This window comes from Ctenopharyngodon idella, chromosome 6 (assembly GCF_019924925.1).
Source record: "Ctenopharyngodon idella isolate HZGC_01 chromosome 6, HZGC01, whole genome shotgun sequence".
Taxonomy (NCBI): Eukaryota; Metazoa; Chordata; class Actinopteri; order Cypriniformes; family Xenocyprididae; genus Ctenopharyngodon; species Ctenopharyngodon idella.
The window spans coordinates 24,237,448-24,259,651 of record NC_067225.1 but is presented as its reverse complement, the minus strand read 5'-3'; the positions used below and the strand labels follow the sequence as shown (position 1 = coordinate 24,259,651).

Here is a 22,204-nt window from a genome sequence, read left to right as displayed (position 1 = left end):
ATGGAAATTCTATCTATCTATCTATCTATCTATCTGTCTATCTGTCTGTCTATCTAATTGTCATTAGTTTGTGTGCGAAGACTGCGGTAATTATATGTGTATTATTCGCTGTGTCATGGTTCGCAGTTGTCCGGCTGCAGTTTCGATGAGCGTCTGTCGTTATGCGGCGAGAGCGCCTGCTGGTTGCTATGCGGCGCAGCGCGTGTTGCGCTCTGTTGCCAGGGAAGAGCGAGCGCGATGGAGGGGGTGGTCGCATTGTCTGTCGGGACGGTGGCGGTGTGTGAATTTCTGCCGTCTGTCAGAAACGCTCGCTGGTCCCCATTAAAGCTTATTATTAGGGTATGAAGTACACCCCTTCTGGAGATAGATTCGCAAGCGTCAGTGTTAGCGCAGCTCCTTTTTCTTTCTTCGTTTAGTTTCTGAAACGGTAAGACAAACCGACCCTAACTAGCTAGAGCAAGTGCTTGTTGCATTCAGCCGGTGAGAGGAGGTGAGGAGTGGCGGATCGGGCGAGGAGGCGCACGGCGCTTGATCGCGGATTGGGGTCGAGAGTGGCCGGCCGGTGCAGAGGCAAAGGCGGCCGATGACTTCGGAGAGTAGCAGCCAAGCGCAACAGAAGGAGGAGGTCGAGTCGGGATCAGTCGCCCCAGATCAAGAGCAGAAAACCGGCGAGGACCACGGCGGCATGGTGAGCTCAGGCCTGTGGTGCTGAATCTGCACAACCCACTTAACCCTCCCCCTAAACACGACGCTACTGTGTTTTAACTTTTTGTTTAGAATGTAGCACTTTCATATTTAGAACCAACGTGTTTAGACCACATAGTGACTGTTTATCGAACTGTGAAGCACCAGTATCTACTTGCAATATGCTGACCTGTGTCTTTGCGCGCTACCCAGATTGTCAGTTCGTTACCTTTTATCGATCCACTGAAATTGTTGAGCTTAATAACCGCTTAGTTGAGTATTAGTTACGTCTGGCTAGCCGGCTTTAAGTCGGACACCGGTAAGACGACATTACTAGGCAACATAAACTAAATATATTGACACCAAGGCTTCGTCTGCGCATAAATTACATAGCACGTGTTAGTATCCTGGTCAGCGAAGCTCTCTACTGTAATTGAGCAATGTTTTCATGACTCTAGGACGCGTGACACAAGCTAAAGTTTATAAGTTTTCTGTTACAAGCGGGTTAAGGTCGTTTGGAAATTAAAATACCTCACGACCACCTGACAGCTTGCTTTAGGTTACAATTAACTACTTTTCAATATATTTTTTTCTAGTTTGACAATAATTCACAGTAATATTACTGAGTTCAATTGCCAAAAACACTTCATTTTAATATTTTACATGTATTGAAATTATTGAAACTTAATTATTAAACCTAAATGTATTAAATGGTTGTCATATAACCAAGGTTGATGATATTCTAGTCTAACAAATAAAGATACATGACTTTTTCCACTTAGTAACCATGGTTTAATTTCTAGCTGGGATTACAGGTACATTTTATACATTTATTAGGCACATATTGCTGTTACAGATTTGCCTCAGATTCTTGTATCATGGCCTTTTTTTTTTTCTTTTGGTCACTTGGTCACTGCAGTGAATTTTTAACATGGTGAGGAAGGTCAACTTGAAAGGGGTCATATGATTTGTTTTCCTTTAGTGTGTAATGTATCTGTTTGTACATTGTATTGTACGTTGTGTTGTATATGATTTGCAAAGTTACAAAGCTCATAGTCTCCCACAAAGGGATTTATTCTATCTAACAGAGAACACTAATCCAGACCTGCCTAAAACACATTGATCAAAGTCTAGACATATTACTTCCTCAAATGTGTACGTCACATTGTGAAAAATTAGCATAATTCCCACCAAATGCAAAAGAGAGAAAACGAGGCTTCAGTGAACTGTAGTGTTGTCGTCATGTTGCGGAGCAACAAGCAAAGTCACTTTGAAAACAGATGAAATTAGGAATCAGGTTCTGTGACCCAGTTCACGTACTATCCGTCCTGAACAGTATTTGAAAATAGTCCCAAATTGTAGTATGTTGAAATGAGTATTCCAAAGATACCCGGATGGTCTACGTTTTCCAGTTAGAATCCAAATAAAAAGTGTTAAAAAAAAAAAATACAAACATGGCGGTGGGTGTGCGAGTCCGACGGTTAAGTAAAGAGGTTTACAAAAAGGGGTTTGAATGATTAATAATCAGCATCTAACCTGACGAAAAGTATTTATTCCATGTTATCTACATTATATTTCATCTGCAACAACATTGTGAACTTTTGTAAGGATACGTTTGGTCATTAACTTTGACTGGTAGATCAACATGCTACTACATTTCTCTCTGAAGTGGTAGGAAATTAAATTAAATTGAATGTGGAGAATTTTAACTGACAAGATGATTAACAGGGCAGTTTAAATGGTGACAGGTTGCACATAACTAAGCGACAGAGCTGTCCGTTAAAGACGCAATTATGACGAAGTAGTGTGTCCCAAAGCTTGCCTACTCACAATGCATTGTGGCCAATCACAATGCACAGGGTCTGCTTGCTAATCAGAGCATTCTGAGCTTTTCAGAAGGAGGGGCATTGTAGAAATCAGCATGTTTCAGACAGACTATGAATAGTGGAGCTGCAATAATGTACATTATGTGAAAAATAATGTGTTTTTTGAACATTAAAGCATGTTAATCTCATCTTTTAACCCAATAAATTAAACAAAAAAATGAACACCATGACATTTCCAGTTGGTCATGAGGTAATGGGTAAAGGATTAAGAATAAGGATTAAAAAAAAAAAAAAAAAAAAAAAATAATATATATATATATATATATATATATATAGTGTACTCAACATTTCTACCTCATAGAATATTTCAAATTGGCATAACTAGAAAAATGTATATTCATTATTAAAATGCTCATGGAGTTTTAAGAATGTATTAGTATACATTTATTTATTAATTTACATATTTGAGATTTTTAAAGCCAGTTGTTGTGGGGGTGAATTAAAATAAGAAATATCTTAGTTTTTAGTTGTTTTAGATTATTTTAATGCTAGTTTTGTCTTATTTTAAATATTTAAAAAATGTTGAGGCCCCCTTGGATGTCTGCTGAGGCCCCCTAGTGGGTCCCAGCCCCCTGGTTAAGAACCAGTGTTTTTTTATTTTTTTATTTTTCTCTGTATGTATACAGGATAAAATATAATTTACTTTGGTTTCTGACAAGCTAGTATAGATTAAGATGTCTGAAATAACAGTTCCAGCAGTAGAAAATATAACTTTAGGGAAACTAATGACTTTCCTAAATAATAAGTATTGTACATTTAATATAGTTTCGAGCAAAATGGCATACTAGATTTAATTTTGTGTCTGACCATCAAACCACATTTTTATTAGACAGTTCTGGAATTCTTTTTATGGGGATCTCAACTTTTGTCAAGTCTTGATTTTCTGCATTAGTGTATTCAGTGTCTTTAACAGTGGTTTAAATGCAGTGAGACCCAGCCACCAGATTGTCTATGATCTGAATTGGGCGTTCCTTGTACTATTCGATGCCTCGTGACATTACGATATTAGACACTGTGTCAGATTAGTAACACGCAATACACGATTTCGTCCTTAAATGCCTTTTTATAGCTTCCAAATGTAGTGTTATTAGTAAATTGCTTATATTTTAAATACATTCATTCATTTTTTTTGTCAGGCCTGTACAGCATTTGTCTCAACTGTCGCCACGTGCTCAGCAGTGATCTTGGTGGCAGAGGTTACAGTTCCGGTAACTTGAACATAAATTCGACAGACGTAAGCCCACTCCAATCATAGCGATATTCCTTATGACGTATTTCAGCACGAACCAATCCGGTAACGGTGGGCGGGAGCTTTTCAAAATGTGCTGCTGCATGTGATCACAAAGGAGGCGAAGGAAAGACGAGCTCACGGCCAATCAGACTCGTCAAGCGTTCTGTCGACGCTTACGCAGAGCAAAGGGATTGATGCAGATGATGAGTGGCCGCGAAACTCTTTGGCAGTGAACTTGCACTTTTGCTTCAAACGGAAATACGTGGAATCCGTTGCTGCGTTATTGTGAGCTAGATTAACTCGCCTATAAGGTATCTAGCGAGTGATAACGTTGTCGGGGGAGAAGACCATGCTGTTGTTTGTGGAGGTGAGTTAATGAGGTCATTTTGGCGACCGCGAAGGTTCTCTTCACAGCTGCGGCATCCATTCAGCTCCATGGCGCCTGCCATGAGTTCAACAAGGAGGAGACGTTGTCGTGGTTTTGTAGTGCTGTCACTGCTATATTTATTTGTTTTCTAGTTTAAAAATGATTAGCTAAAGATGAGCAAGATTAGTTGAGCTGCTGAGTAATACATTGTTTATGTGGACGCGAACTGACCGTCGATTGCGAAAGATCCACGTGCGTGCAACAAATGCTAGCTATTTAGCCAGTCTCTTTTATTCGCGTAAGACGCGTAACTTTTATTGTTGAAATTCACAACTAAAGTAATAACCACAATACATACTGATATTATCCACAAATTGCATCAGCTTTTAATTTAACTCCTCGTTCAAAAATAACTTTAGCCCGTTCAAATCCAATAAAGCGCTAGTCAGGTTAACCAGGCTGCGTTTCAAGTGCAGGTTTGTAGCTCTTTGCCCTCAACTCTCGCTCTGGTTTATCGGAGTGGCTAATCAGATTAAATGGGTGAAAGGCCGACTATTTAAAACCTCCTGCCTGTGTCGCGTCGGCCAGTTAATAGATCTTGTGAATGAGACTCATCCATGATCGGGCCCAGTAGTATAAAGTATCGAGAAGTTGTGCACAGTTCTGGTTTTCAAACTTGTGGAGTGTGTTAATAGTTGGGTTCATTGCTTGTCCTGTGGTGTTTGTGTTCCTTCACCGTGCTCTTCAGACGTCCTTCACCAAGGTTGTGGCTATTTACGCACAATTTCATTTGAGATGGCAGATACAAGTTATATTCGATATAATTCAAATTGAGACTTTACTGCAAGGTTGAAGCAGTTTTGTAATTTGTTCCTCAGCGTGTCATGTGAAACTTTGATAGCGTCGTATCTGTTAGCTAACCATTAAAAGACCCAAGCACTGACATTGATATTTTATTTTCTCCCCATTGAAAGTGATATGAAAAGTCATTGTTAATCATATTTTGGATGAATGTTTGGAAAAAAACTGCAAAATTGCAATGCTTTGATTTCAGCGTTGTAAAAGTTCATCCCTGTTATAATAAAGTATGCAAATACTTTATTGAAGCCTTGAAAGGGTGTTAGCAGACTTTGGATTCGTGTGTCAGATCAAATCTCTTACACTGTTAGTTTCAAGATCTGGGATATTTCTACATCTTACTGACCACCTGTAAAGTACATGCGAATGCATATTTAGAGGCCTAAAGTAAAGTTGCTTTGACCTTTTGAATTAAAGCCTACCCAGTAAGCTAGAATGCTGAAAATTCAGTTTTTGTCTGGCACTGTAAAGTTTCATAAAGCTGCCAAAAAGCATTTAGAATGTGTTATCTATGGATTACTGAATGGGCTCCATTGTGCAAATAACATTGACCTTTCTAGCCCACATTTATTTATTTTATTTATTTATTTTTTGCGCACTTAGAAAATGTCTCTTATGCAAGTTGATATTGTATGTAGTCATTTTGTTTATTCACTTCATGTTGGGAATTTAGAAATACAGTCCTGTATGTGTAAAATTACCAGTTCTAATGCTTATTTTACAGATGTCCTGGATGCCTTAAATGTTAGTCTACAGTTACTCCACATTAACTCTGATAAGGTTGTGCCATGATAGATGGCTGTCAGTTTTAGACTACGATAACGGGTAGTTAAATGACCAGTAATGTAGTAGTTAAGTCTCAATTCTGTTAACTGAAGCTACAGTTGGAAAATGTTGGCAGATTTCTCCTGGTTTTATTCTACTTTGATCTAAAAATATGATTGTGAAAATTTTGTTTTTTGTGAACCTCATTAACTCAGTTTTTTTAACCTTGTCTTCAAGGTGACCACCAAGGGGGCCGGTCTGAATCCCAATGCTAAAGTGTGGCAGGAAGTGTCTGCACCAACCACCCAGGCTCCGGAGGCGGCCACAGAGACGTGCCATTGGCCACAAGCAGAAGCTGTCTCTACTGAGGAGTCAGAGGGTACGTATATTTATTGGAAGTTGTTTAGTGCTGTAAGTAATGAGTAAAAATGGACTTTATCTTCTCTAGAATTGTTCACTTGGAAAGAAAATTGTCAAATATTTACTCTCATAAAAACCCATATTCTGTGTTTTATGTGTGAAACAAAGTGATTTTTATTTCTACACACCTCATTAAGCCATTATAAATTTAACATGTTTGCTAGGTTTTCTTTGCTTGTTGGTTAATGACATGCAGGAAATTTAATAAAATATCTTTTCTTTTGTTAGTGTTTTATTTTGATTTGTTTATTAGAAAATTTGTTTATTTAACCTTTTTATGATTTAACTTTTCATCAACTCATGAACACCCTGAAGTTCCCTCACAAACCCCCAGGTGTTTTGGGAAAACCTGCTTTATGGGTTCGTTGATGCAGTTTGTCTGGTTGGACGTGGCTAGATTCTTGGCAAGAGGTGTTTTGGGATGAATGAAATTACTCTGTGGGGGATCCATGTGCAATAGCAACTAAGATAGTTTAACACACGATGTTAAAGTTTCCTAAAACCCAGTGATGATCAGTATCGCGCTTGGAAGGACCCAGAACCATTCTCACTGTAGAGATCTTTCATCCTCATTTCTCCTCTCACCCCCTCCATTCTGTTCTCATTTCTTTCTCTAATTCTCAAACTAAATTTCTTGCCTTTTCTCACAGTGGATTGGGTCTGCCCTAATGACCGTGAGATTATGAGATCTGAGGGTTGCATGGCCTATTGCTGTTCTTTTATGGTAACTGATCAGTAAGCTTCCAAACTCATTAACTACAACTGTTGTTCCTCTTCTAAAGGTTTCAAGGAGTATGTTGTTGGCTACGGTGACTCTGAGTCAGCCCCTCCTATAGAGAGCAGCATGTTGAATGGCATGGAGTCAGCAGAACTGGCTTACCCACTCTATGAACCAGGTCTGCCACACCCACTGTCACACTTTAATTCCATCAGTGATACTTAATGGCTGATTTTCATTGAGGACTGTATGTTTTGTCACTTAGTGGAGGGTGAGACTGTCGAGGAGCAGCCTCCACTGTCCGAGGAGAGTCTGAAGGAGTCATTGAAGAAACAGCTAGAATTTTGCTTCTCAAGGTAACGCCCACTCTACTCCCAGACATGCTCATACCTGCTCCCCCATATTACGTAATTATTATATTTTTTACATAATACCTTCAGGGATGAATGGAAATTCATAATCACCTGAACAATAAAGCAATGCTTATTCTACTCCTGCTTGAAAAAATTCTCATTCAGTAATTAAATGCAATGTCGTAATGGACCAATGATTTAGGAAGTGATTTTGTGGACGATCTGATTGAAGCCCTTTTATTCAGCAGTGTTGTAATTTTTTTTGGTTGCCAAGTATGCACAGTTGCAATCTTTTTATAATTTAATTAGATATGAAAAGAATAGATCACCAAGTTATTAAAATGACCATCTTTTAATCACCCTGATGCCATTCCAATGCAGTATGGCTAGTGGATGCCAAAAGTTTAGTTTTTGTGTGTGATGCGACTGATTAAGAAGTGTGTATTGGATGGCTCACTTTGTCCAACAACCGATTAGTGAGTTTGACTAGTTTATCTAGATTTTCTTAATTTTTTTAGTTTTGGTTAGTAGTCCACCATATGTATTTTTTTTTTATGTATTTTTTTATGGCTGATTTATAATTTGATATTTAAAGACTTCTGTGAGTCTGCGCTTAGGCGCTGCTGACACACATTGGCCATTTACATATATTGATCCACCACTAGTTTTGGTATTTTTAACAGCAGTGGTTTTGAGTATTGAAAGAATTTAAAAAAAAAAAATTTAATTTTTTTTTTTTTTTTTAATTATGCCCTTTAAAATGGTTACATCCATGTGCATTCAGACATGCGTCTTTGGCCATTGCGTAATGACTTGCACTGTTTTAAGCATTTTGCTTCAACTGTTGCATTTTTAACACTCAAAAAAAAGTCCAGCTTTTCAAAATGTGTTTCAAGACACATTTCTCACCCCACTTTGGCTGGATCCCAAATGGCACTCTAAACCATCACAGTCTTTTTCTGAGTCCGCACTTTCATGACGTAATACCGCTTTGACTGCCGGGTAAAGTCATCTGCGTAGCTCGCGAACTTGCGGGCTCAGCTGAAGTACACATCGAGGGCGCATAGCGGCCGCAAAGGGAGCGCTTGCGAGCACCCTTCTGAAACCTAAAATGATGAATAGGACACCCTACGGTCTCGTGGACTTAACGGACACGCGCACGCGGCAGCCATTGTAAGTCCACAAGACCGAAAGTGCATTGAAGTGTGTCATTTGGATTTCAGCCATGGATGTCCAATAACCTTCAGATGAACTGAAACCAGCTTAATTATACAGGGCTTCTTTAGGACCAATTAGTTGACTAGTTGTTAAGGAAACCTACTGACTTGTCTAATTCGAAAATGTAGTTTTGGACATATGGTGTATTGAAGTAAAATAGTATATAGAAATACTTCTACACTTCTGTGGGAAAAAAAAAAAAGTTATCTGGTCTGTTTTTCATTTGCATGTGTAAACTTAAGCAAACAAGTCCAGTGGTATGATAACACAGCACTGTTCAGAATAATGGGTTTCAGTCAATGAAATATGCAGATCATGCAGTGGAAGCTTGTAGTTAGCAAAGCAGACATTTAAATTATCCACTATATACGCTTAATCTGTATTCAAAGTTTTTATCAACATTTTGAGTGCTATTAATATCACTTCAAGTGTTCATCTGTTCATTACATCTTTTCTTCTCTACAGGGAGAATCTCTCCAAGGACCTTTACCTGATATCTCAGATGGACAGTGATCAGTTTGTCCCTATTTGGACCATTGCAAGCATGGAGGGGGTCAAACTGCTGACTTCTGATATGGACCTGATACTTGAGGTGCTACGAGGTAAAAAAAACAAAACAAAAAAAAAAAACCTGGCCACAGTTTCAGAGTTTGTTGTTCATTCTTTGCGTTTAACTGTGCTTTTCTGTCCTTCTCAGCCTCTCCCATGGTGCAGGTGGATGAGAAGGGTGAGAAGGTACGGCCAAACCACAAGAGGTGCATCATCATCCTTAGAGAAGTCCCTGAGACCACGCCTGTCGAGGTGAGACCATGCTGTATGTTCATCTCTTGAGGCTGTATATGGTAGAGATTGGTTATTACTGTGGTTACCCCAATGATGATCAGTATCGCGCTTGGAAGGCTCCAGAACCATTGCTGCTGTTGAGATTTCATTGTCTACCTCTTTCTAACTCCTTATCTGTCCTTATTCTCCTTATTCTGATTCTTTTATCTCTCTCTCTTTCTCTTTCTTTCTCTCTTTCTTTCTCTCTCTCTCTCTCTCTCTCTCTCTCTCTCTCTCTCTCTCTCTCTCTCTCAGTACAGTGGATTTTGCCCTAATGACCGTGAGATTATGAGATCTGAGGGATATCTGGCATTCTGTTTCTCAGTAGTTTTCACTCATTCTTTTGATTTGCTGACTAATGCTTTTGTCTCTGTCAGGAGGTGGAGGCACTTTTTAAAAGTGAGAAGTGTCCGCAGGTCATCAGCGTGGAGTTTGCGCACAATAACAACTGGTACATCACATTCCAGTCTGACACAGATGCTCAACAGGTATTTTTGACACATTCACAAATGGACTTACTCATAGAAAAATTACCACTGTCAAGGTCCAGAATGGTACTAAAGACATCGTAAAAATAGTCCACATTACTGCAGAGGTTCAACCTTAATTTTACCTTAATTTTATGAAGTGACAAGAATACATTTGTGCACAAAAAAAAAAACTTTATTCAACAATTTCTTCTCTTCCCTGTCATCCTCCTACGTTGTTTATGTTCAGCACTTTTGGGTTCTACGTCAGAATGCAGTGTCATTATTGGCCGGCTCCTGTGTCAGCATCACGCATGCTTCGTGCTGCTCAAGTGAACAGCGGCGGCCAATACTGAGCCGGCGTTCTGACGTTGAACCTGGAAGTGCACTAAAAGCCTGTCAAATGGCGTGAGAGTACTAAACTAATTTATCATTTGCGTCGCCTTGTGCTTAAACTGTCAAAATACAAGGTTTCTACATAAACACAGTCAGTTATGTCTTAAGTGAACATAAACAGTTGGGAGAAAACCCGATGCGTGTCTGTATCTTAGATCAGTGCATGGGGTCTCATGGTGTGTGCCTACTGGCGTGGAGCGAGTTTTTTTTTTTTTTCAGTTAATTTTTTATGAAGCTCAACTTTTATGTACTCATGCTGCATTGTGGGATTGAACCTGTGGAATATGCAGGTTCTGCCAGAGATTATGCTGGATTTAGTGTGCAAATCATATAATTTACACGTTGGACTCTTTGCAGTTGGTACTTATGTTAAATATTGCAGTTTGAATGCTTTCATTGTGATTATACTGGCTGGATTTACAAAAGTTTATAAAATTGACAGCATATCTTTACTTAGGTCATTTAGAAACAAAACTTGTCGATGCCATGCAAGCATAAAGATTTTCCTGAAAAACAAAAAACAAAACAAAAAAATTGATGTATTTTGCCATATTGCCCACCCCTCCATAAAACTGAAGTTATTTTAGCAGCCCACTATAGTTAGCTTATATGATAACAAATATGCACTTTTGCTCTGCTGTTGCATGGATAAGGCTTTAAGTGTTTTTGCATTTTGTCTGCTGATTTATTAAATGCAAACTGTATTATCTGGTCACATTGTTTCACAGGCTTACAGATACTTGCGTGAGGAAGTCAAAACCTTTCAGGGCAAACCAATTATGGTGAGTGTACATTGTGTTGCCATCTTTGTTGTAAGCACCCTGGATGTGTGCGTGCCTGGCTGACACGTCAAATACAACCAGTGTCACCTTGACCATTTGTTCTATGTCTTATAGTTTGACCAGACTGATGATTCATGCCAGCATGTGCATATGCTTGTGTGTTAGTGAATGGATGTGTGAATGTGCACTCACTTTCTGTTCTATAAGTATGGCTGCATTGTTCTCAAGGATGCTGTGATAATTAACAGGACTCTTCAAAGTACTCAACTTTGACCATTGTTGTGTCAAACAACCAGTGATGCTATCATGTAACCAATAGGAGAGACCCCTGTAGACAGTGTATGGGATTATGTAATCCACAAACCATGCTATTTTCATTCTGTTCAAAGTCTATCTGCATTAACTTGTACCACAAAATACATTCTATCTTGTGCAGCCCACATCCTTAAATAATCAAACTAAAGGCATCCTTATGAGTAATGCATGAGATGTGTCTGTGCTGCTTGAAGGGAATCTGCTCTGAAGTGCCCTGCTGAGACACTGGTTCACATTTATAAGTAATTTCTGGATTTTGCATGTACTATCTTCTATGTTTAGTGTTTGTGAGATTCTTCTGTCTGTCTTTCTTCCTCTCAGCACTGTTCACAAAGTTCTGCCCTCATGACTACAATACGATATGAGGGCAGATTGATGTGCAGATACTGATTTGTCATGTATGTTTTCTATCTAGTTTCAAAATTGAGTGCATCACATATAATGAATGATGATCTTGGATGTTCTGGACCCAGTTGTTCAAAAAGTTTAATCATGGTTTGGCGCTCCAAATTGGGTTATACTTTTCACAATGGCTAGAAGCGAAGTAAAACGGGTAGAATAGTCAATGTTGGGTCACTTCAAGTGCTTTTATTTAATGAGAAAGAACACAATATAAACATCCCCTTCCATATTCAATTTCCTTTAAACAATCAAACCCCTATGGTGGCACTAAAGAAACATGGTGATGGGGGGAAAAAATGAAATGGGAGAGAGATTATGTATTTTAATGCTTTTGCATTCCCCCAAGAAACTTTGCGTTGCTTCGCAAAGAACTCAACAGTTTTGAGAGTATGAACAAAGTTTCTTGGGGGAATGCAGAACATTTGTGAGAACACTAAAACATTAAAATTAAATTTTCCTCCCATTGCCATGTCCCATTAGGGTTTCCGTAGCTTCTCATGTAACCCACAACGAAAATAAACAAACATGCAATAAGGGAGGCAATTGTAGTTTATATACAGTGATTAAAAATCGCTTGAAATTAAATTATTTTTCTTTGATATTGACAGCTGTTTGTGTGGAATTATTTTATAGTGCCAAAATCAAAATTTTTTACTTTACTGTACTGAAAGGCTTAATAGGTAGCCTAATGTTTTCTTTTAATTTACTACTTTAACAGTTAAACTAATCAAGAGCAAAATAAAAGGTGTATATATTTTACGTGAAACAAATGTATCTTTTTTTTATTTTATTTTTTTTTACCAGTTTTAACATTTTATTACATTTGTTTCTGAAATCCACCCTTACGCTGAGATCAGGATAATTTTTTTTTTAAAGAGCAAATGTATCCCAACTTGCTGAAAAGTTTTGAACAACAGAAACTGATGATTTGATCCAGATCAAGACCGAGATTGGATTTTGTGATCTAATTCAATTTCGAACTCTTCTTTTGAACAACCCATTTTCAAGACTTGATCCAGTCCGATAGCTGAACTCGATCAGATTACTTCTGAACAACTTGGCCCTAATTTTAATGCAGGTCTGTCTTTGTATTTATATTTATTTTTTTCTTCATGGTAGGCTCGCATCAAAGCCATTAACACGTTCTTTGCTAAGAACGGTTATGGGGCCGTTGACTCTGGGGTGTACTCCACTCCATCACAGTACTCGTCTCCAGTTTACCTTCAGCAGGTGTACCAGCCTCCACAGCAGTACCCTCTCTACAGCCTTCTGCCACAGACGTGGACCCCCTCACCCACCCCTTATTTTGAAACGCCACTGGTGAGAAATTGAAATATATTTTCTTGAAATATATTGTGAAGTGCTTTACAGATAAATTAATTTTATTTTTTTTTATTTATTTATTTTTTTTTTTAAAGTGATTTTATTTATTTAAATAATATTTTTAGATTTGTTTTACGTTTATCTTGTCAGTTGGTTCTTGTCATTTTCACAAATAATTGAATAATTGATTGATTCTGCCATGGTGCTGCATGTTCAGAAACACAAATGTAGCTGTGTGTATATGAAGGATGATCTCAGCAGATTTGGTTGTTTTGACCCAGTGATGATAAACTAAGCGCATAGAGGGAAGCAGGGAGTGATCAGAAGTTTTGGGGAGTTTTTCTTTTCCTTTTCTACTTTTTTCCCTTCCCTCTCCATCTCATCTCTCTCTCTCGCTCACACTCTCTCTCTCCTCAAAATCTGTGTCACTCCTGTCCCAGTGAGCGTAAAGATTATGAGATCTGAGGGTCACTTGTAGAATGATGACCAAATTACTTTTCTATGGCCAAGCATTGTAGCAAGTCATTTTTCAGCAGATTTGAACATGACTCATCCAATGAGCTACCCTTTTTGTTAGCCTTTCGTTTTGTTAAATTCGTATTGCAGTCATGAAGGTTGAAGGTATAAGCTGATGGAGTCTCAGTGGGTCTCTGAGTTTGTAATCAGGTTTGTGATTGCAGGCCGAGCTGCAGGGGAGTTACTGGAGTGAAGTGCAGTATGAAGAGTCAGGGCAGTTGACTGCTTTCTAAATGGTTACCATGCCAACAGTTGTTTGGTTCATTTAGCGTATCACATTAATGTAAAGAGGTGTTTGGGTATGCGTCACAAAAATGTTAATTTGTAGCGGTTTGAGGATGTGTGGGTTAATCTCAGCTGTTGTTTCATCTTGCAGGCTCCATTTCCCAACAGCACATTTGTTAATGGCTTTGGCACAGCAGGAAACTACAAAACTGGCTCGTCTCCAATCAGCCTTACACGCAACTACCCCCGCAACCGGTAAGATCCCGAAATCTGCTTGTTGTTTTAAGAACCTCTTTCTTAGCCTATCCCTTTCCCTCTTTGCCAAAAACATAATAGGTTGTTCCTTCTACCGTGGGAACTTTATATCCCAGGGGTTGGTTTTTAATAAAAACTGACTTGTTTTATGAAGGTCACATTAAAACCATCTTGTAGAATTTACCTTGCCGTACTACTTTTCAAATATTTTTTTATAAAGGTTGTTATACATTTATTCACTTGGCAGATGTTTATCTATCAGAATCAGAAATGTGATATTGTATGAATGGTTTATACTAAACTTACAATTATCCCTCAGTTATTATGCATCAGTTCCAATTAAATTGGATGTAGATTTTGTCTGTGTGAAAATATTGTTGAAGTTTAACTACGTTGATTTCCTTGTCATATGCAGAAAGTGAGGCAGAGCTCTGTGTTTGAGGCACTGGAGTCAGACTGTTTTTGTTACTTTTACTTTATAGACTTCCACTTTATTCCAGAAAGAATGTAATCAATGCCTTCAGGTAAATTTGGACTGCTTTTACTGGAGCATTTCTTCATCTTGAATCATAATCTTATGCACGTTCGTCATAGTGCTATTTAACCATGAGTAAGTGCTCCATAGTGAATGAGCATCATGACTCAGCTAAAAGATGCATCTTGATGCATGTTGGCTTTCACAGTGAATGAATTGTCAGTGCATTGTCATCAGATCTGTCATGTAACCTTGTCCTGTCCTGCATGTATCATCTTTGCTCTGCGTGTACGAGAATTTCCTGATAGTGTCTTGAAGTACATGCATTATAAATAAAATCTGCATAGGTGTTAAATAAGGAGGACAGGTTAACCAATGGCCTATATATTGCCAATATATGCTTAATACAATTTAATGGCAAATGAGATATGTGATATTGACTGAAAGGACAAACAATATTTGGTCACTTTATAAGTTGTCTTTAACTATGTAGTTGCATCGAAAAAAGGTAATTGTTACGTACAATGTATTTGTGTTCGTGTTGTATTGCAAAACACTTTTGCAGCGATTGAGGTGGGATGCGTGTACAGTTATAAACGGGTTTAGTACTATGATTAGGTTTAAGGGTGAGTTAAGGTTTAGGGGTTAAATGGATCATAGTTGATTCGTGGTTTATCATGTGTACGTGTTTTGTCTTGCCAATTTACACATTTAAGTGATTTTTTTATTTATTTATTTTTTTAAACCATTCCAGCACAAGAAGAGGCAAAAGATAACTTGATTCAGTACTCGCGCACTTATCTGTTCACAGCCGCACACACACAGGCACGCATTTCAGACACGCGAACATTGAATTGATTTCTTTTTTGCACCTCCTTATGTTTGAAAGGACACACACAAAATTGTCAAAATAATCGTCTCTGCAAGTATTTTCGTAAACGCAGTTGGTTATGCACTAAGTGAATGCAAACGGTTGAGAAAGAAATTGGATACATATCATTAAATTGGATCCGTGCATTCTCTCTTGAAATGACAGCAGCCTATTAATACCTGTCATTAATGTTAATCAAACAACAAAACTTATCTATTTTAACAGTGAACAATAGTGTTTTACATTTAGGCCTCATTATTAAATTTCTGTACCTGAATAATACAGTTAGACCGTACATTAATTGTAACTTTGTTATAGTATTCATCTATGCGTGTAATTTATTACTGACTTTTCACTTGTCTTCAATGTTTGAACTTTATTAGTTAGTAGGGGTGGGAATCTTTAGGCACCTCACGATCCGATTCTGGGAGTCGCGGTCCAATTCCAAAACGACTCTTTATCTACTTGTTTTTCTTATTTAATTTGTTTACCGACTTGAAAATCTTAAAATATAATTTTTATTTAATTACATATGTAATAAGTACTTTTTAAAATAATTACAAATTAAATTGAATGTTAAGAATTTTAATGTAAACTAATATAGCTTCGAAACACAAAAGTAGTAAATAAAGAGGAACCAAAAAAAACAATACAAGCAATAAACAAGGTGCTTTCAGTGTTTAAGAGTATCTGAATGTTTTCCATTCAAGAGCTGTGAGTGATTGTGTTCTATTGTGCGAGTTTTTTGATCTCTTGAACCACTGTCGAGGTTTAAGGGAAGGGTCAACAGTGTAATTATAGATGTAATTATAGATATCTTTAAAAATACTAATTACAAGTACAATGTAAAGACATGTATGTACACAAGTGCATCGTATTAAATTATTTAAATGTTTGTACTGTTGCACACCAAATCCTCCGCCATCGTCTTGTCAGTCATCTCTAAGTGACTAGTGATAAGTGAAATCTGACTCTTGCTGCACTGTGCTGTGACTCTTCAGCTCGTGTTGTATGGAGCAGATGCTTTCAGATTATAATTGTAGTGTCCGTTGTCCAACTGAACTAAATGGTTTTTATTTCTATTAAAAAAAAAACAAACTGTGAGCGGTGCTGTGGCAGCCAAATAATATAATCGGTGTATGGCTGAACACTGTGTAGCACAGGTAACTGACTACTGCAGCAAGCCTGCTACAAAAGAAATGAAAATGGTGTCACTTCAGGAATTTCTCAGCAAAACAGACATTTTTTTGTCACTACATCTCATGCATAACATCTCCATTTGTGATGCTTGTTCTTCACAGTGAGAGAGACCACCCTTAAAGCCCAGCTGGACAAACTATCTGTTCTACAGATGTTTACTCAGCTTTGCTCTAGATTTTGAGCCTCGGTTATAGTTGCATGCTATCATTTCTGAGAAATGGCTGATTTTTCTGTGTTCTGTGCAGGAATCATGTAAAGCCACAGCCTCGTGCTGATGCGAGTCAGCTGACAGAGACTTCGTCTGGTGCCGGTAGTCCTCAGCCCCCATGCACCCCTACTTCAGACACCATTGCCTCCACCCTCACCCCGCTCTCTGAACCGCCGGTTTCCCCCAGAGAGAACAACCACTTAGAACTTGGCATTAACAACCGGGCCAGGTCAGTACACACAGATAGGATATGTAGCAGCATTTTTCTTTTACCTGTATAAAATAAGTAATTTAACTGTATAAGCAGCAGATTTGGTTGTTTTGACCCAGTGATGATCAACTAAGCGCATAGAGGGAAGCAGGGAGTGATGGGAAGACTTCAGGAGCTCTTTATTTTCTTTCTGATCACTTCTCCTTTCGTTTCTTCCTTTATCTTTCTCTCTGTCTCCCTCCTTAAAGTCTATGTCACTCCTGTCCCAGTGAGCGGTAAGATTATGAGATCTGAGGGTCATCTGTCAAGTGCGTTCTCTGAATGGTGACAGGTTTGATGATAGGAGTGTATTTAACGACTTGTGTGATGTGTCCAGGAGAGGAAGCTATCGTGGCATGAGGAGGAGAAGAGAAGATGAAAGGACGGTAAGTCCTAAAAATTTATTGCATGGTTCTCTGAAATGGTCAAATACTTTATTTTTTTATTTTTTTTTTTGGGTCTCTCGTTTCATTACAATTTTTACATTTTACACAGAGGCAGAATCCTGAATCAGAGGTGAAAGCTCCGCCTCCAAAGTTTGACCTCGCAACCACTAACTTCCCGCCATTGCCAGGAGGTGTGCCGAGTTGTCAGCCTGGTGTGACCATGCAAACGGAGTCTGTGTTGGAGAATCGCATGGCAGATGTAGTTAAGGGCATCAGCAGAGACAAGGTATTAAGAACTACTTCCTGTAGCTGTGTATTCTCAGTTACATTTGTTTTGCTTGTTCAGAGAATCTCAGATATCACTTAAGTAAAGTTGCAATTTTTCTCTGTACTTTAGCCTGAAACAAATAAGCAAGATGTCAGTCAAGATCCCAGAACATGTCAAGTGGAAGCCCAGTCGCCTGGACCCTTTGCTCCAGCGCCAAAGCTTCCCACCACAAAACAGGACACACCTACCACTAGGTACACACATGCCTGTACAATAGCATCCTATGCTCTGAGTTTGTTAATGGATTAGGCATCATAAATAAACTACTAATGAACATTAGTATTATTATTAAGGTTGTTCAAAAACAAGCAGGTTGATTCAAATCTGGACATTTATCTGTACAGTACGTCACATCAAGTGAAGAAACCAGAGAAAGAAGTTCAGACCTCTGACACGCCTCCAGAGCCTGCATCAGTGACCACAAACCACGTCCAGCCCATTTCCGCCCCCAAACCTTTGCGCAGCCAATCAACTTCAAGCACTGCATCTACTGCATCTGCATCTACTCCACCTCTCCCATCAAGCACAACTGTACAGGTAAAAGCCTTCATTTGCTAAATTATAAATGCTCCTGGTGCTTATTTGCATATGAAAGTAAAAAAAGAAGACTTGTGTTAACCGTTAAGGTTTTATTGACTCCCCTCAGGAGCCTCGGAAGCTGAGCTATGCAGAGGTGTGTCAGAGGCCACCCAAAGACCCGCCCCCTGCACCAGTAGCCCCACCCAGCCCCAGTCCCACCCCTTCTCCCACCACAAACCAACCACTACGTGAACTTCGGGTCAACAAAGCGGAAGGCCCAGCTTCATCCCGCTGCAGCCCCGGTGAGAAAATGGAGAAAGGAAGTGAGAGTCGAACGTCCAGAGAGCAGACTGGCTACCAACGTGGTAACGGCCCCAGAGGGTCAGGTTTTAAGCTCAGAGAACAGCAGAGACGGCCTCCGCAGGGTCGACGCTCCTCTCCACAGTCGGGGTACAACAGACGCAGTGGAAAAGAACAAAACATCCCACCCAGATCGCCAAAGTAATGCCTCGTATGCCCACGACACATGCGCGCTCGCATGTGTACTTAGATACACATCTTATACATAAAGCAAGAGTATATAAATCTATATATATATCTATATAAATCTACATATGAAAACTGGACTGTCGCACTGTGGTGTCGAAGAATCCTCTGCCTCCCAAATGACTTGATGACTGGGAAGTTGATTCTTAAAAATACAGAAGAAAACAAGGAATTTAAGGAAGATGGAAAAACCTCTTACACTTGAAAGGAGAAATGGAGGCCATGCTTCCCGTGTTGTCTGATTTACAGCGATTAATTAGCTTGTGAATGAGTTTTGATTTTTATTTGGAGTGTTTAAGGTCCTGGCACTAGTGTACAATGTTGTAATTTAAAAAAAAAAAATATTTTTATAATTATCTATAAATGACAGTACTGTTGGTGAGAAATCAAGCCAGCACATGTTGTTTGTATGCAACAGATCACACAAAAAAGAATGACACCGCCCCCACCGGTCCATAAGTCACCTTTGTGCGTTTGTGCACTACTTCCTATGTTTGCATCAGTCCTAAAAGGGGCTGGGGAAAAATTTGATTCAGATGTGATGCTCTCCCAAATAATTCTGTAATTGAAAGAATTATTTGTGATTCATAGTTTTTGTTCTTTAATTTATTGGAAACATGCACAAGATTAAACATTACATATATCGATACAAGGTTCCCACTGTCCTGGAATTTCAAAAGTGGGATTTTCAGGCTTGGAAGAGGCATAGAGAAGTCATAAAATGACTAATATAATTAATCAGTTATTTCTACAGCTAGAAGTGACTCTAATATGATGAGTCAAATCTCTCTTTAAGATGATTTCTAAAAAAAAATCCTTATGTAGTCTTTTAAAATGTCGGGAAAAATCAAGGTGGGAACCCTGTCGATATGTGGCATGCAGTGCACAAGATCTGCCATGCGGTTTCAAACACAGCTCTCTATTAAGGGTTTGGCCCGATTCAGAATGCTCAAAGCACTTCGTGACTGAATTAAAATTGAATCATGAGGTGCTTATTGATTCCCACCCCTGGTCTAAAACTGGAAGACAAGTGTTTGTGTGTATGTTGTTCAGACCAAGTAAGAGGGAAATGTGTAGGACACGCATTGAGACTGAACGAGAATGACGAATGGATGGAATAGTACTAGACATCCATAGAAAAAAAGATCATCCATAGAAAAAGACAAATATAATAGCGGTGTATATTTTAAGGTGATTGAGTTGGTGTGTCGTGCTGTATAATGTCGTACGGTGTCATCTGTGATGTACGGTGTTTTTGAATGCTGGGTCTGTCAGTAACAGGAAGATCAAGCTGCTTTGATGCTGAAAGAATGAATGGAAATCATTTGTGTAAATGAGCAAAGCCACTGTTAGTCTTCCTTTTCCTTTTGGAGTGAAAGTCTTGTTAGTATTTTAGCGAACTATCAGCCTTTGACTGAATTTCTGTCTTTTGTTCGTCTGCTGTAGATGCTGGTGACAATAATCAGGTTGGATTTTATATGCTCTGAGTTAGTGTGCTGCTTCGGAATTGCTGTTCATGTCCTAGTCTGTGATATTGAGTCAGTTTGTGTGTTTTCTTTCTGTTCGTTTGTTTAATAATAATAATCTGTATGTGACATTTTGTGTTTATGCCTGTACATTTCAGGTGCGATTACATAAAATATACCTGCTACAGTGCTCATAATTTACCTGTGTCATCCAGTCTGTCGACTTTGGTAAAAGAGAGGGAACTCAGGACCTCAGAGGAAATTGGTGATGTGTGTGACTGCTAATTTTTGTCCAATACTTATTGCAGGATTTTTTTTTTTTTTTTTTTTTTTTTTTTATTTTATTGTAGCCTTTTGAATTCAGTAATCACATTGAACTTTTTAGGGGTCTTAAGTTTCAGTTAATAATGTGTATTTGAATGTTTAAAAAAGTGTTTTATCAATGACACTGTAATGCATGATTCTCTCCTCAATTCGTTTTCCCTCCCTTCTTTGTCTCGTTCACATGTGTGGATGGGTTGTGCACAGATCCAGACCAAAGTCAAATCAGCAGAGAGACAATCTCAGGAAGTGCTGTTTAAATGCAGTAGCTCCTCCCTCACTCCTCTCTTATTCTGCCACGGGCAGGGCCACTGTTTGAGTGCGTGCTTATAATCATGATTGTTGATTAGTGAGTTGAACTATGTATGTTTTAGTTTTATGAAAATTGTGTGTGCGTGTGGGACCTTTTATAAAGGAGTTCTAATGATTAATTTGCAAAATCCCCTACTTTTTATTTGATCATTTTAGAAGAAACATCGGAGGGAAATTTCATGCATCAGTTTTGTTTTAATTTATTTTATTTTAAATGTGTCTGTTTCTCTGTTCAACTTTCACTAGAGTGGCTTTCTTGCCCAAACATGTGTTATTAGTTTGAGATGTGTTTTCAGATTTTTATTTTCCATGTTTGGCAATATTATCCTATGTAGAGACTGTGCCACTAAAATTAGTAAAATCAGTGGACCTGGTTTTATTTTTTTATTCTTTTAACTGAATTAATGGATTTGATTCATAACTGGTTGGTGAAATGAAATGGATTTTGTTTCTAATCTTATATCCTGTGTAGGCTGTAAGCTTTTTAGACACCATAAAATGGCGTGGTTACAAGTAGCAAGTCTTTAGCCCAAAAAAAGGAAAAGAAAAAAAAAAGTATTCATTCTTTCTTTTTTAATTTATAGGGGGATAGGCTCTGTCCCTGGAGAGAGGCATAGCAACTGCTGAGTGAAGTGTTTTGGATGATATTGTAGATGTTCAATGAATATGCTTAAGGAAATGGAAGAAAAAAATAAATGATAAAATGATTTTAATCTGTGTTTGACTTTTTTTTTTTTTTTTTTTTTTTTAAACGAGCACCCTAGTTGTAATTGCACCCTAGTATTTCTATAGGGATTTCTTTTATAATTTTTAATGGTTCTCAAATTTATTCTCATATTAAAGTATTGCCACATTACACACAAAGTAGACCTTCTAGAACATAAGTATTTCAAGAGTCATTTAAAACCGTTTGTATTGAAAACACTTCCTGTATTTGCCCTGTTGCAAAGTGTTTTAATGAAATACAAATGTTAAGATCATTAAGTAATATCCAACAGAACTCTAAGGAAAGAAACTCTTGTAGCATTTCCAGTAGGATTTTGTTTGATTGGTTCCAAATTATGATAACCGAATAGAAATCATCTACACATTCCATTTGGTGTTTTTACACTGGTTCATTTTGTAATAATAAATCACCGTACATAAATTGACGGCATTGAAATGGATTTAGAATATGCGAGTGAACATTTGATTGCAATTCTTTGGGGATTTTTAATGATTTAAATACAAATCTACAAGTTATGGTTATTTCATGATCTGCTTGAAAAGCTTTATTACATGCCCGGTTTTTATTTATTTATTGCGTCATTCGACGTGTT

General features: G+C 38.2%; 1 protein-coding gene across 3 annotated transcripts; it reads left to right on the top strand.

The window, feature by feature from the left end:
- Window positions 1–257: 257 nt before the first annotated feature.
- larp4ab (La ribonucleoprotein 4Ab) lies at window positions 258–21,598 on the top strand. 3 transcript variants are annotated; one of them, XM_051896686.1, is made up of 17 exons: window positions 258–688; window positions 6,029–6,170; window positions 6,994–7,107; window positions 7,195–7,285; window positions 8,966–9,102; window positions 9,198–9,301; window positions 9,700–9,810; window positions 10,914–10,967; window positions 12,804–13,004; window positions 13,900–14,003; window positions 14,486–14,527; window positions 16,795–16,986; window positions 17,345–17,393; window positions 17,503–17,679; window positions 17,791–17,915; window positions 18,066–18,258; window positions 18,368–21,598. In XM_051896686.1, exons 1-17 carry the CDS (start codon window positions 584–586, stop codon window positions 18,743–18,745), a joined length of 2,319 nt encoding a protein of 772 aa, XP_051752646.1. In that variant the 5' UTR covers window positions 258–583; the 3' UTR covers window positions 18,746–21,598. The 3 variants fall into 3 exon arrangements, with proteins under 3 accessions (XP_051752646.1, XP_051752647.1, XP_051752648.1); XM_051896688.1 differs by lacking the exon at window positions 258–688 and adding an exon at window positions 3,906–4,168; XM_051896687.1 differs by lacking the exon at window positions 14,486–14,527 and having other exon boundaries at window positions 259–688.
- The last annotated feature ends 606 nt before the right edge of the window (window positions 21,599–22,204 follow it).

Excerpts from the sequence above, each read along its gene's own strand:
- larp4ab (XM_051896686.1), top strand. The coding sequence starts at position 584 with ATGACTTCGGAGAGTAGCAGCCAAGCGCAACAGAAGGAGGAGGTCGAG. Across the intron at positions 7,108-7,194 it reads TTACCCACTCTATGAACCAG|TGGAGGGTGAGACTGTCGAG; the intron begins GTCTGCCACACC and ends TTTGTCACTTAG. Across the intron at positions 7,286-8,965 it reads CTAGAATTTTGCTTCTCAAG|GGAGAATCTCTCCAAGGACC; the intron begins GTAACGCCCACT and ends TCTTCTCTACAG.